At 45.1% G+C, this 12,397-nt stretch overlaps 1 protein-coding gene across 2 annotated transcripts in view; it reads left to right on the forward strand.

Moving 5' to 3' along the window:
* The window catches only part of LOC122929344 (NXPE family member 3-like), a 70,452-nt gene that overhangs the window by 30,193 nt on the left and 27,862 nt on the right, over positions 1–12,397 (forward strand). For both annotated transcript variants that reach the window (XM_044282880.1, XM_044282882.1), the window contains exons 3-4: positions 9,480–9,700; positions 11,912–11,982. In XM_044282880.1, coding sequence (XP_044138815.1) covers positions 9,480–9,700; positions 11,912–11,982 — 292 coding nt within the window. The remainder of the gene's footprint in view (positions 1–9,479; positions 9,701–11,911; positions 11,983–12,397) is intronic.

Genomic DNA, 12,397 nt, shown 5'->3' on the forward strand with positions numbered 1-12,397 from the left:
TGCCATCTCCACATCATTGCATTCAGTTTTTATTCACAATTTGTTTAATGTCCCAACTTTTTGGTAATCCGGTTTGTATATATTTTCCAATGTCCCTTCCCTATGGATTACATAAGTAAAACATTCAGGGAAATGAGAAGAAGGGTTTATGAACATGTAAATGACATACGTAAAGAAGAGACAACACCCGTAGTAACCCATGTAAATGAGAAACATGCCAGTGACCCACGTGTCCTTAAATTTTCTGTTCTGGAAATGATACCCCCATCTCTGAGAGAAGGGGACTGGAACAGAAAGATTGTGCAGAGGGAGACAGAATGGATTTACTGGTTCAAGTCCCAGACACCATCCGGCCTTAATGAAAGACTAATGTTCAATTGCTTTATATGACAAACTGCTGAATCTCCCTCAGAATGATATACCTCTGTCTCTATGCATCTTGTGTATTATTTGTCACATACTTGTTCTAGGATGCGTGAAGTGTCCTACTGAAACATAGGGTGGTTTAATTCATCGTTTTACCACCCTTATCTTTCTTTTACTTCTTAGTTGTATCATCACCCAGGAATCTATTAAAATGGGTTACTATATATAATCTTTCCCCAAATGGGTATCGAAAGGAAAAATTATTAACTTTTTCCCTTTTGGGGGTCTGTCTGGCTATTATAATTATTATTTTTTGGTGCACCTCACATTTATAGGGCCACTTCTGTATGTATGTATGTACACTCAATGGATCAGGGTGCCTTTATTGGGAAGGCTCAAGGGTCCACCGTTGACGGAAGGTATGTGTCACCGAGGTTCCTGGCCTCGGTGAAGTAAGAGACGGTATTATCAAGTGTCAGCAGCAGCTAGTGCTGCCGCTGACACTTTTAGTATGGCTGTAAGCTGATCCGGGCCGGCTCTTACTGGGAGTAGCCAAAGTGCTGGGTGGGTGGCTTCTCCCCACGCTCCAGGCCGGGTCTTTACTGGCCTATATCAAAGCCAGCAAGCAGTCTCAGCTGTGTGTGGATTTCACCTCTCTGACAGTGGAACGCTGTCAGCCCCTGTGTGTTTTGGGATCTCAAAACTTGTGCCGTGCAGAGAAACAGGCCCCTAAAGCCTGCTGTGGACTACAAGTGGAGAAACTGCAAACCAGGTGAAGGTTTTTTGTTATGTGGACTTTTCATGGTGTGAACAAACACCTAGACTGCAAAATGCTACTTTTTGTTTTTCCTTATGTGTGAATAAAACACTGAACTGTTTAAGTTAAAGACTTTGTGGTTGCCTCTATACTGCGTCCGTTATTCTGTCTGACAGAGCAAATCCCCACAATTGGTGTCGGAAGGGGGCAAAGGGCAGGCCTGAAGGCCAAAACTTTTTTGTTTTTCCCCGACACGAGTGTATGTCCTATATTAAGCCAGCAAGGTTACGACCCGTGTCCCCTGACAAAATGGAGGTGGTCATGAAAGCCCTTGTGGAGGCTAACTTGCAGCAGCGGAAGGCTAACAAGCAGCAGCAGGAATCTAACCAGCTGCTATTACAACATGTGATGGCGTTGCAAGCGTCCACGATGCCTGGAAAGCTGTACATGCGGCGATCCCGAAGAAGACCCCTCCAATGACATCGAGACCTATCTGGGGTTTTCAAAAAGGTGGCCATGAGGGAGAGGTAACCCCAAGACCAGTGGACTGAGGTCGTCGCTCCGTTCCTGGAATCTGGACCCCAGCAAGTGATTTTCGATCTGCCTGATGATCAAGCGACTGACTACCGTAAACGGTGAGATCCTGGCAAGACTGGGGGTGAATGTATTGGTCCGGGCCCAGTGGGTGCATCAGTGGGAATTTAACCCGGCTGAACCCGCCAGACCACAATATTATGACCCGCTACACCGGTTGCAAAAATGTCTGCAGCCTGACGTATTGACTCCCATTGCTATGCTGGACCTGTTGTCGGATGTGTTCTGGAGGGCTTTGCCGTACCCTCTCCAGCACTGGAACGGCCAGATGTCTTCTGGTAATGCCTTGGAGATGGTCGACCTGGTGGACCACTGCGAAGCCACCAGAAAACTACAGGGGGTTCTTTTGGGAGGGGCCCGTCAAACCCCGGAAATCTCCACTCCAGACCCGGCAGCTGGTGCCAACAAAACCCGCCTGGGACTCACCCCCTGCAGACCCAGCCCCGGTGGTCTGCTGGCAGTGTCAGGAGCCTAGACACATAAGGGCTGTCCCCATCGGGGTGAACCCATGAAAACTATGGCTACCGCCACTCATTGTATGCCAGGAAGCTGTGTGCCACAAGTACCTCCGATACTATAGACAATAGCCAACTATGCCAGGTGGAAGTTGGGGACACTCTGGCGGTGGCACTGCTGGATTCAGGGACCTTGGTGTCCCTGGTAAGAGCTGCCCTGGTGCAGCCCGCCGAGTATACTGGCCGAAAATTCGGCATTGTGTGCATTCATGGAGACTATCCCACCGCCCTAGTCTCTCTATCAATGGTGGCCGGGCAGGTGGACTCATGAGGTGGTCATCGCCAAAAATGTACAGTATGAACTAATTGGGAGAGACTTCACTGGTTTCCTGGCACTATGGCCGGATTCAAAAGTTACCGATACCCGTGAGATAGATGTGTCCCTAGCAGAGTGGCCTGGCTCAGGGGGGAGACCAGAACTCTGGGAACCTGAGTTCAAAGGGCCAGCGGTAGAGGTGACCGCCACTTCAGTAGAAGAAGGGGGGACAACCCCGCTAAGTGTGATGGTGGGAGACATGGAGGACTTGCCGCCGGGTCCTGAGCTGGCAGCCCTTAATGTCTCGGGGGAAAATTTTGGTTCTGCACAACACCGGGACCCAACCCTATCCCAAACCTTGGAAAATGTATTAATAATAGATGGGGAACCACAACAACCAGGGGCAGAGTCGGTGTGCGAGGTGAATCCATTGAACAGTTGGTGGTGCCCCAGGCTAATCGCAAACTCATGTTAGAGTTAGCTCACCAGCATGTTCTCGGGGGTCATCTGGGAATGCAGAAAACACAGGGACGGATACTACAACTATTTTACTGGCCCAGTGTGTTCAGAGAGGTAGAAGAATATTGGAAGTCTTGCCCAACCTGCCAGATAACGAGCCCCTAGCCATATTTCTGTAGTCCCCTGGTACCCCTTCCGATTATCGAGGTCCCGTTTGAGTGAATCGCTATGGGTCTCATAGGCCCGGTACAGAAGTCCGCTAGAGGGCACCAACACATCTTGGTCATCCTCGACTACGCCACTTGGTACCCGGAGGCAGTGCCACTGCGTCATACATCAGCCCAACTCATAGTTAAAGAGTTAATGGAGATGTTTTCTCGAGTGGGTTTGCCTAAGGAAGTTCTGACTGACCAAGGGAGCCGTTTATGTCCAAGGTCATGAGGGAACTCTGTAAGTTGCTCCACATAACAGCTACGGATGTCCGTGTATCATCCGCAAACGGATGGCCTGGTAGAGAGGTTTAATCAAACATTAAAAAATATGCTAAAAAGAGTGGTGTCTAAGGATAAGAGGGACTGGGACCTTCTTCTGCCCTAGCTCACATTCGCAGTGTGAGAGGTGCCCCAGGCCTCTACTGGGTTCTCGCCCTTTGAACTGCTATACAGCAGACACGTGTTGGATGTGGCCAAAGAGGCGTGGGAACAACAACCCACACCGCACAAAAGTGTTGTTGAGCACGTCACCCAGATGCAAGGACGGATGGAAACAGTGTTACCTCTGGTTAGGGAGCATATGGAGGCAGCGCAGCGAGCCCATAGTAGGGTCTATAATCGGCAGGCTCGGGTCCGCAACTTTAACCCGGGTGATCGGATATTGGTTCTGGTACTAACCGTAGACAGTAAGTTCCAAGCTAGGTGGCAGAGGCCCTACAAGGTGAATCTGCTCAAACCATGGAAAAATAGGGAAACCTGTACTGAAGACAGCCCGAGACCAGGGTTTCTAGGGAAAGCGGTTTCGGCCCCTCTGTCTGAAGCAAGCAAAGCTGCTGCCACAGTGAAAATTGCTGACAGCCTCTCCTCTAAACAGGCTCAGGAAGCCAGGGAGTTCATTAGTCAGAACACGGAGGTATTCTCAGACTTCCCTTGATGCACTTCCATAATCCAGCATAACATTGTCACTGAGCCTCAGGCAAAAGTCAGGTTAAAACCATACCGGGTACCCGAGGCTCGGCGACGAGCCATTGTGGAGGAAGTGCAGCTAATGCTGCAGCTAGACGTCATTGAGGAGTCCAAAAGTGAATAGGCCAGTCTGATAGTCTTAATACCCAAGCCGGACGGGACATTGCGGTTCGGTAACGGTTTTTCGAAAACTAAACAAAATCTCTAAGTTTGATGCATATCCCATGCCTCGGGTGGATGAGCTTATTGAGAGGTTAGGCCAAGCCCGGTATTTTTCTGTTTTGGGCCTCACCAAAGGGTACTGGTAGGTACCCTTGATGGAGGCTGCCAAAGATTAAACTGCCTTCATCACACCAGAAGGGCTATACCAATATAAGGTGTTACTCTTTGGTCTGCATGGTGCCCCTGCCACTTTTTAACTGCTCATGGACATTGTACTTCGTCCACATGGTCGGTACGCTTCGTCTTACCTGGTTGATATTGTCATTCATAGTACCAACTGGGAAAGTCAGCTACCAAAAGTGTAGGCTGTAGTGGACTCCCTTAGGAAGGCTGGACTGACGGCTAATCCCAAAAAATGTGCGATAGGTTTAGAGGAGACTAAGTACCTGGGGTATGTCATTGGATGCAGAGTCATCAAACCCCAAGTCAATAAAATAGAGGCGATACGGAATTGGCCCCAACCTGTCACTACTAGGCAAATAAAGTCGTTCCTGGGAATGGTGGGCTATTATATGAGGTTCGTTCCCCATTTTGCCACTTTAGCGGCTCTGTTGACAGGGCTCCTGAAGGGATGGAAGTCAGTGATGATCCGCTGGAATGACCAGGTGGAAAAGGCTTTTTCCGCATTGAAGTCGGTCCTGTGCGGGTCACCGGTTTTGGTGACGCCCGACTTCAAGAGGGAGTTTATGGTACAGTCAGATGCCTCTAAAGTAGGCCTCAGAGCTGTACTCTCTCAGGAAATCAATGGGGAGGAACATCCCGTTGTTTTCCTGTGCAGCAAACTTACCCCAGCCGAGACTAGGTGCAGTATAGTGGAGAGAGAGTGCCTGGCCATCAAATGGGCACTCGAGTCTCTCTGCTATTATCTGTTGGGGAGAAAATTCCATCTGGTGACCGACCACTCCCCTCTCAAGTGGATGAGCCAAGCCATAGAGAGGCATGTTCGGGTCACCAGATGGTTCTTGTCCTCACAGAACTTCAAGTTCTCAGTGGAACACAGGGCAGGCTGCTTACAGGGAAACGTGGATGCCCTGTCCCGGGTACACTGTCTGGCAAGTGTTCACCCCCTCAGGGTTGAACAAAGGGGGGAGGTATGTAGGGAGGGGCAATGGTCCGTCGTTGATGAAAGGTATGTGTCACCGAGGTTCCTGGCCTCGGTGAAGTAAGAGCCCGTATTTTCAAGTATCAGCGGCAGCTAGTGCTGGTTGACATGTTGCTTATTTAGTATGGCTGTAAGTTGATCCGGGCCGGCTCTTACTGGGAGTAGCAAAAGTGCTGGGTGGCTTCTCCCCACGCTCCAGGTCAGGTCTTTACTGGCTTATATCAAACCCAGCCAGCAGGCTCAGCTGGGTGTGGGTTACTCCTCTCTGACAGTGGAGCGCTGTCAGTCCCTGTGGGTTTTGGGATCTCAAAACTTGTGCCGTGCAAAAGGGCTGGGAGCCGCATGCTGAGAAACAGGCCCCTAAAGCCTGCTGTGGACCACAGGTGGAGAAACTGCAAACCAGGTGAAAGTTTTTTGTTCTGTGGACTTTTCATGGTGTGAACAAACATCTAGACTGCAAAATGTCACTTTTTGTTTTTCCTTATGTGTGAATAAAACACTGAACTGTTTAAGTTAAAGACTTTGTGGCTGCCTCTATACTACATCCGCTAGCCTGTCTACTAGAGCAAATCCCCACACTATTTATAGGAAATCATGCCTCCCTCTTTTTTCCTCCAATCTCTTTTCAGTGCTGCGATCATGCGCTATATTGTGGGAATAATGGTGGCAGCACTCCGCTAAAGCGCACCCTGGTATAACCGGCGGAGAGCATATGTCTTGCTCTCGCTGGCAGCAACAGGTGCGTTGCACCGGCCGTAAATGGTGAGTTCCATTCACCGGAAGTTATGAGTGGACGCACTTGGGATGCAGTTTTGGAGCACTGTATTAGCTTCACACTCTGGAAGTGGGCGGACTTTGCACCCCATTCACCGGAAATAGGTCACTCAGCGCGAATCTCAGTCGCCGGGTAAGGGTATTTAAATCATCCGACAGCACTATCCTCTCCTGCACAATCATATGCAGGTCAGGCGGCAGACGCTATGGGGCCATTTTATATGTGAGTAATCTATCTTGTGACCCATTCATCTGGGTCAGTAATTACTTTTGTGACAAACTTTTTATATATTTCTGTTCACTTTGTAGGTGGTATCTTCCATCCACTTTGGTAACATGTAAAATGCTGTATCAGATATCACCAAAGTCCCTTTGTATGCGCCTGCTTGATCGTCTACCATAAGTATTATAATATAATTTATTATCATTCTGTTTCCATTGTTTGACCTCTTACTCAATTTGTACCAACCCCCTGATGAACCTACAGTGGGGGAAACGCGTCATGTATATTTATCTTTATAGAGTTACGGTGGTAGGGATATCCAGGGCCCATCAGGTTTAGGCACGTGGACGGAGTATTCCCACCTTCAGGGGTTGTCTCCGGGCTGAGGCTATACTAGGGTCTGTATAGGGAAAATACCCCTAGACCTATACCTCACCCATTTTTGCCTTCACTTTCTGCCCCTATCCCTCCCGCTTTTTGTTTTTTCCTTTTTGTTTGAGTTTTGTTTCGTTGGTAGCGATACTGTGATCTGGTATCTAGTGGAATCTGATATATATATCGTACCTGTTTTTGATATATTGGGCATATGGGTTGTCCTATTGGTGACCTTCAACTATAGGTTCCGTTTTTAGTACTGATTCAATAAAATATGATGTTTTAAGGGTCCCTGTTCTCTTTCTAGTAATTACTTTATTCTGGTTAGGACACCTCTATTATCTATGATATCTTCACTCTGTATACTTTGATTTACACACTTTAGTTTGATTATTTTATACTTTGCACGCTGCTAATTATGAGTAAACCCCTGACACGCTAAGCCAGCTCATTTTTTAATTAAATGGAACCTGTCACTGTGAAAATGCAATGCAATCTGCAGGCAGCCACAGTTTGGGTTTATGAATAGAGATAATATAACACCTATTTTGAGTTGGTAGGTGGAGAATTTGGGTTGAAAAGATGGTCAATGCAAGATGATGGAGGTTTTAGAGTCTGGAGTATTGGGGATCACAAGTAATAATAGTTCTATTTTTTATTTAATGGATCACGTTTGGAGAGAAATTAAAAGAATTATTGATATTAAGGGATTTATAGATGTTACAGCCATATGGAGTAATATTAATTTGGGGGAAATTCAGAAAATTAAGCATTATGTGAATTGGGACAAGTAATGGAGTTTGTTGGTTGTCACTATTGTTCGAAGGGGATGTGTTGAAAGATTTTGAAACATTGAGGAAAGAATTTGGGATCTTGAATAAAGATTTTTTTAAGTATTTGCAATTGAGGGATGCAATTAGTTCATCACAGGCAGATATTCAAAAATCTAAAAAGGAGCCTATGGAAAAAATAAAACAGTTCCTGGATAATAGAAAAGAAAAAGGGAGCATTTCAAAAAGATACAAACTACTGCTGAAAATGAAACAGGGTAAGATCAAAATGTTGGCTAAAGATAAAAGGAAGAAAGATATTGAAGGGTTATCAGAGGAACGGTGGGGAGATGTATTAAGGAATAGGTCTGTGGTCTCAATGAGGGCCTCTCAATTTTTTTTCATTCATAGATTGTACCGCTCCCCAATGCTGCTTAAAAGGAGATGTCCTAAATTATTTCGTTATTGGTCAGGGATAGCAGATACAATTAAAAAAATTATTTTGAGTACTGTACAAATAAAAGGAGATCCAGTGGCTTGTATATTGGGAGGTACAGTACAATTTCGGGTTTTCTAAAATGGATAAGTGGGTACTCTGTAAACTGCTATTCCAGGCAAGACTTACTATGACTAAAAAAGGGTATGAAAAGAGGGCCAAAGGTTATTCTTTTTTTTTTGTTTTTTGTTTTTTGTTCTCTTCAAGAGGGAGTAGTTGATGAATAAGGGAGGAGGGTGGGGAGGGTATATAACTTTATGCAATTAAAAGATTGTTATAACCTTTTTTTGTATATTGTAAAAAACAATAAAGATTTAAAGTATTAAAAAAAAAGGGTATGAAAAGGACCCACCCTTGGTAGCAGATTGGAAGAGGTCGGTGGAGAATGTGATAAAGATAGAGAGGATAATATACAATAACAGGAGAAAGAAGGATTATTTTGATAAATTTTGGAAATGTTGGTTGAATAATGTATGATTATGAGGGGGGAAATAATTAGGATGGTTATTGTTTTTTTTTTTCTCTCTCGCTCTCCTCTCTCAGGGTTAGCTTGGGTGTGGGTAGGTAGGGTAAATAGGGAGAAAAATGAAAATTTTTGGGGATATCTTGTATTTTGTGTCTATTTTGTATATGAATAAAAAAATATATATATATATATATAAAAAAAAATGGTCATCTCTTGTCACCTAAACCCCCTCTGCACAAAAAAAATCTTCTTCCCATCTGTAATAATAAAATATCAATATAACATACATTGGAACTAGAGATGGACACATTTCTAGAAATTCTTTTCGGGTCTAATTCTAATGAATTGGTCAGCAGATTCATACAAATAATTTTGACCCGCATCGAAAGTGCTCAGTTTGCCCTGAAGAGTCGTGGATGAGACTTTGGGTTCTCCTAGGACTTTATCCAACCCCTTTCATGTCAAATGAGTTTTTGGAACACAAGTCAGTCCCATCAATGTCTTGCTACCCATTGTCCTTAAGCTATAACATAGGCTTTTGCCTGAATAATTTCGTGTTTTGGGTCCATCACTATATGTCCATGTCCTGACCAGCATATTTGTATGTATGTATGCATACTCTCACCGACTAGAATCCAAAATAAAGGCAGTCTCGAAGGTTCCCTCTTCATAATTTGGTGCAGATCCATTGGAAAGGATGAGATGCAGCAAGGTCTCTGAAAAACATGGCGGCTTTCTTCCAGAAACACTGCCACGTGTGTCCATAGGATGTGTGTGGTATGACAGCTTAGCTCCATGCCCTTCAAAAAACCTAAGCCCATGGACAGATGTGGCGCTGTTTCTGGAAGAAAGCGGTCTTGTTTTTCCAATCCTGTACAATTCTAGGTCCAGGCAAGTTTTAAAAAAATTACGTTTTTGACTTCTAGGTCTATTTCAATGGTTATTTCCACTACAATGACAACAGCGCGGTGGTGGAGTGCAATCTAGAGGTTGCCGGAAATGACATCTGCAAATATACGGATCCTGTTAGTGGTGACACGTGGCAGTGTGTGAGACCTCAGAAGATGCCATGCAGTTCATTGGTCTTTCACTCAATGGGAGGATACCGCAAAGTGACCAACGCCCTGGAGGACTCTCTACTGAGCGGGTGAGCGACACCCTTTTCATGAATCTTTGTAGATCTTTATGCCTGTCACAGTGGATGTCTCTGAGAGTCACGTATTCTTCGGCACTAAACACAATTACGTGGAAATAGATTTTTTTTGTGGATGGCAAAATGAACTTGAGCAACCAGTGTCAGGCAGCTGCTCTCAGGTCAAGCAGAATTACAATATGCATCAAAAAATGTGCCCAGAAAATACAGTACCAAAGCTCCCACAGAGGTCCATCTAATGATCCTCCCATAACTATAGCAAGGGGGCATACACCACATCTCAAGGGCACAAGGTTTCATCCTCCGCATAGATGGGCATTCTTTACTGTAAGAACGGGGAGACTATGGAAGTTTGCTCCATCAGGTTATGCCATGAATAATCCATTAATTTAAAGGGGTTGTCCCATGAAAAATATTCAACAGTTTTCTTGGATCCGAATATTTTTGTAATCATATATAATTAAAAATCTAGTATAGCCACTGAGTATTTCAATAAAATGTATCTGTATAGCGCCACCTGCTGTTTGTTCTTTTTATTTCTCTATCAATCGCAGTAACATCACTGGGGTGGTCGCACATGCTCAGTTCCATCCTTCAACTACCACCAGCTGTACCTACTGTTAGAGGATCTCAGAGACAGCTGCAGCAAAAAAGACACAACCCTGAAATGTGATAGTGAGAAAGCTGTGGCACAAAGGACGCAGCCCTAAGCTGTGATAGGGAAAGATGCGGCAGAAAAGACAGCCCGAACTGTGATGGGGAGAGAGCTGCAGCAGAAAGGACACCCCCTGTGAAAGGACACACTCCCTGAGAATGCTCCTTACCAGCTTGATATAAATCTAGCAGAGCAATGAAAGGGGAGATCTCTGGATCCATGTGAGGTACAGGGCTGGTTCTAGCTTTGTTAGAGATTGTCATGTCCTATGTGATATCTGATTTTCATTTTTCACATCAATCATAGGAGAACCCCTTTAATGTAGATGCCTTCTTTGAGAAATATATAATATTTCAATTTGGGTGACGGATCCAATGACTTATTGTGCCATAGACATTTTTTCTCCTAAAATGGAGACAGTTGTGACTACCTTATAGGGGTTGTTTGGACTTCCTGGTGGAATGAAAATTGCATGTGCACAACTAAGGAGACCCCACAGAACCATTCCCACTGGTGGGTCCAGTTGGGCCCCCATCCAAGCATCATTGACACCAACTCTTCTTGTAAGATTCAGAAGAACAGGTGACAGACAACCCTAGACTGGGTCACCTTCAGCTCCCTCTCTATGAAGATGATGTTGTCAACAGATCTAAAGTGTGATCAGCATAGCAGGCTACATGTAACTTGTATAGATGCACATGTGCAATCAGTATACACACCAAGCAGTTCCTGCAACTCAGCAATCACTTCTGACTGAGCCGAGGACAACCCCATAAAATAGTGTGCTCAGCCTCTACATACTCCATGTGGCTTTTTCTGGAGATGTCTGTCTGGGTGCACAATCTTATACTTCAGCAGTGCTGTGGCTTCTACACTCCTGGTCTCCACTTGCTGTTAGCTGCCCTGGACATCTGGCTGGTTTTGACAATCTACTTGTGATATTCTGAAATGAGACCACAAGGCTGTAACTTTTCTTCTCATGGCTTCAATTCTCAACCTAGCTTCTTTGGCACCTAGGCTCTAGATCAGGCTACTCACCAAGTCTATGCACACATGTGCACACACTGGAGCAGTATTCCCTGCCCACTTCCTGTCATGGATGTTCTGACCCAGGATCCAGTGCCCTCTGCTGGAATTAGAGGTTACTGCTGTGAACCTCTGTCTAATGTACAGCCCAATATGGGTTTAAAGTTCTTCATATAACTTCTAGGCTACTTTCACACTAGCGGCAGCCTTTTCTGTCAGGCTGTTTAGGCGGGTGAACAGCCTGCCAGATCCTTGCTGCTGTTAGTGCAGTTTTATTCTGGCCGCCTGTCAGCGTGCACTAGCAGCAGCATCAAGCCAGAGAAGACTGCTGCTAGTGTGAAAGGCTTAGTTTATTGATCCAATTACATACAGTAGATGTCCTACAATATTGGTGGTTGATTTGTATGTATATGTGGAGATATAACCCTACACATGGAAACTGGTTAGCTTAGGCTGATGGTGGTAGAGACGGCCTTGTAATGATATTTCTCATTGTTCTAATTATTTATCATTTTCTCCTTTAGTTCTGTCACTGACAAGACCATACCTGGTTCAGTTCCTCCGATCAACGTCCAAACAGATCAGTCGTTTTCTGGTAAGGTTGGAGACCTCAATATTATCTAGTTTTACAATCAATTACTCAGTTCATACCCGTGTCCCCTTGCCATGAACTCTTTGGCACCAGATAGGCAAATGAAACAGAAGAGTCCAGTAGGCGGGATTATGTAAATGGTCAACTGCTTAGTAGTGCTGTCTTCCAAAAACCTCCTGAGATCTCATGCTGTCCCATTTATGGGAAATTAACGTATTCTTCTCACTGGGGTCCTCCAGGATTATAATAACACAGCTGCTTTCTACAAAAAACAGCTCCTTTCTATCTGCAGGTCAAGTGTAGTACTACAAGTCCATTCACTTTAATACCAGACACAACCCATGGACAGAAGTGTTGCTGTTTCTGAGAAAAAAATCCATGCTTTTCTAATCCTTGAGAAGCTTTGTAAGGGGCAACA

Source organism: Bufo gargarizans, chromosome 2, assembly GCF_014858855.1.
Source record: "Bufo gargarizans isolate SCDJY-AF-19 chromosome 2, ASM1485885v1, whole genome shotgun sequence".
Lineage (NCBI taxonomy): Eukaryota > Metazoa > Chordata > Amphibia > Anura > Bufonidae > Bufo > Bufo gargarizans.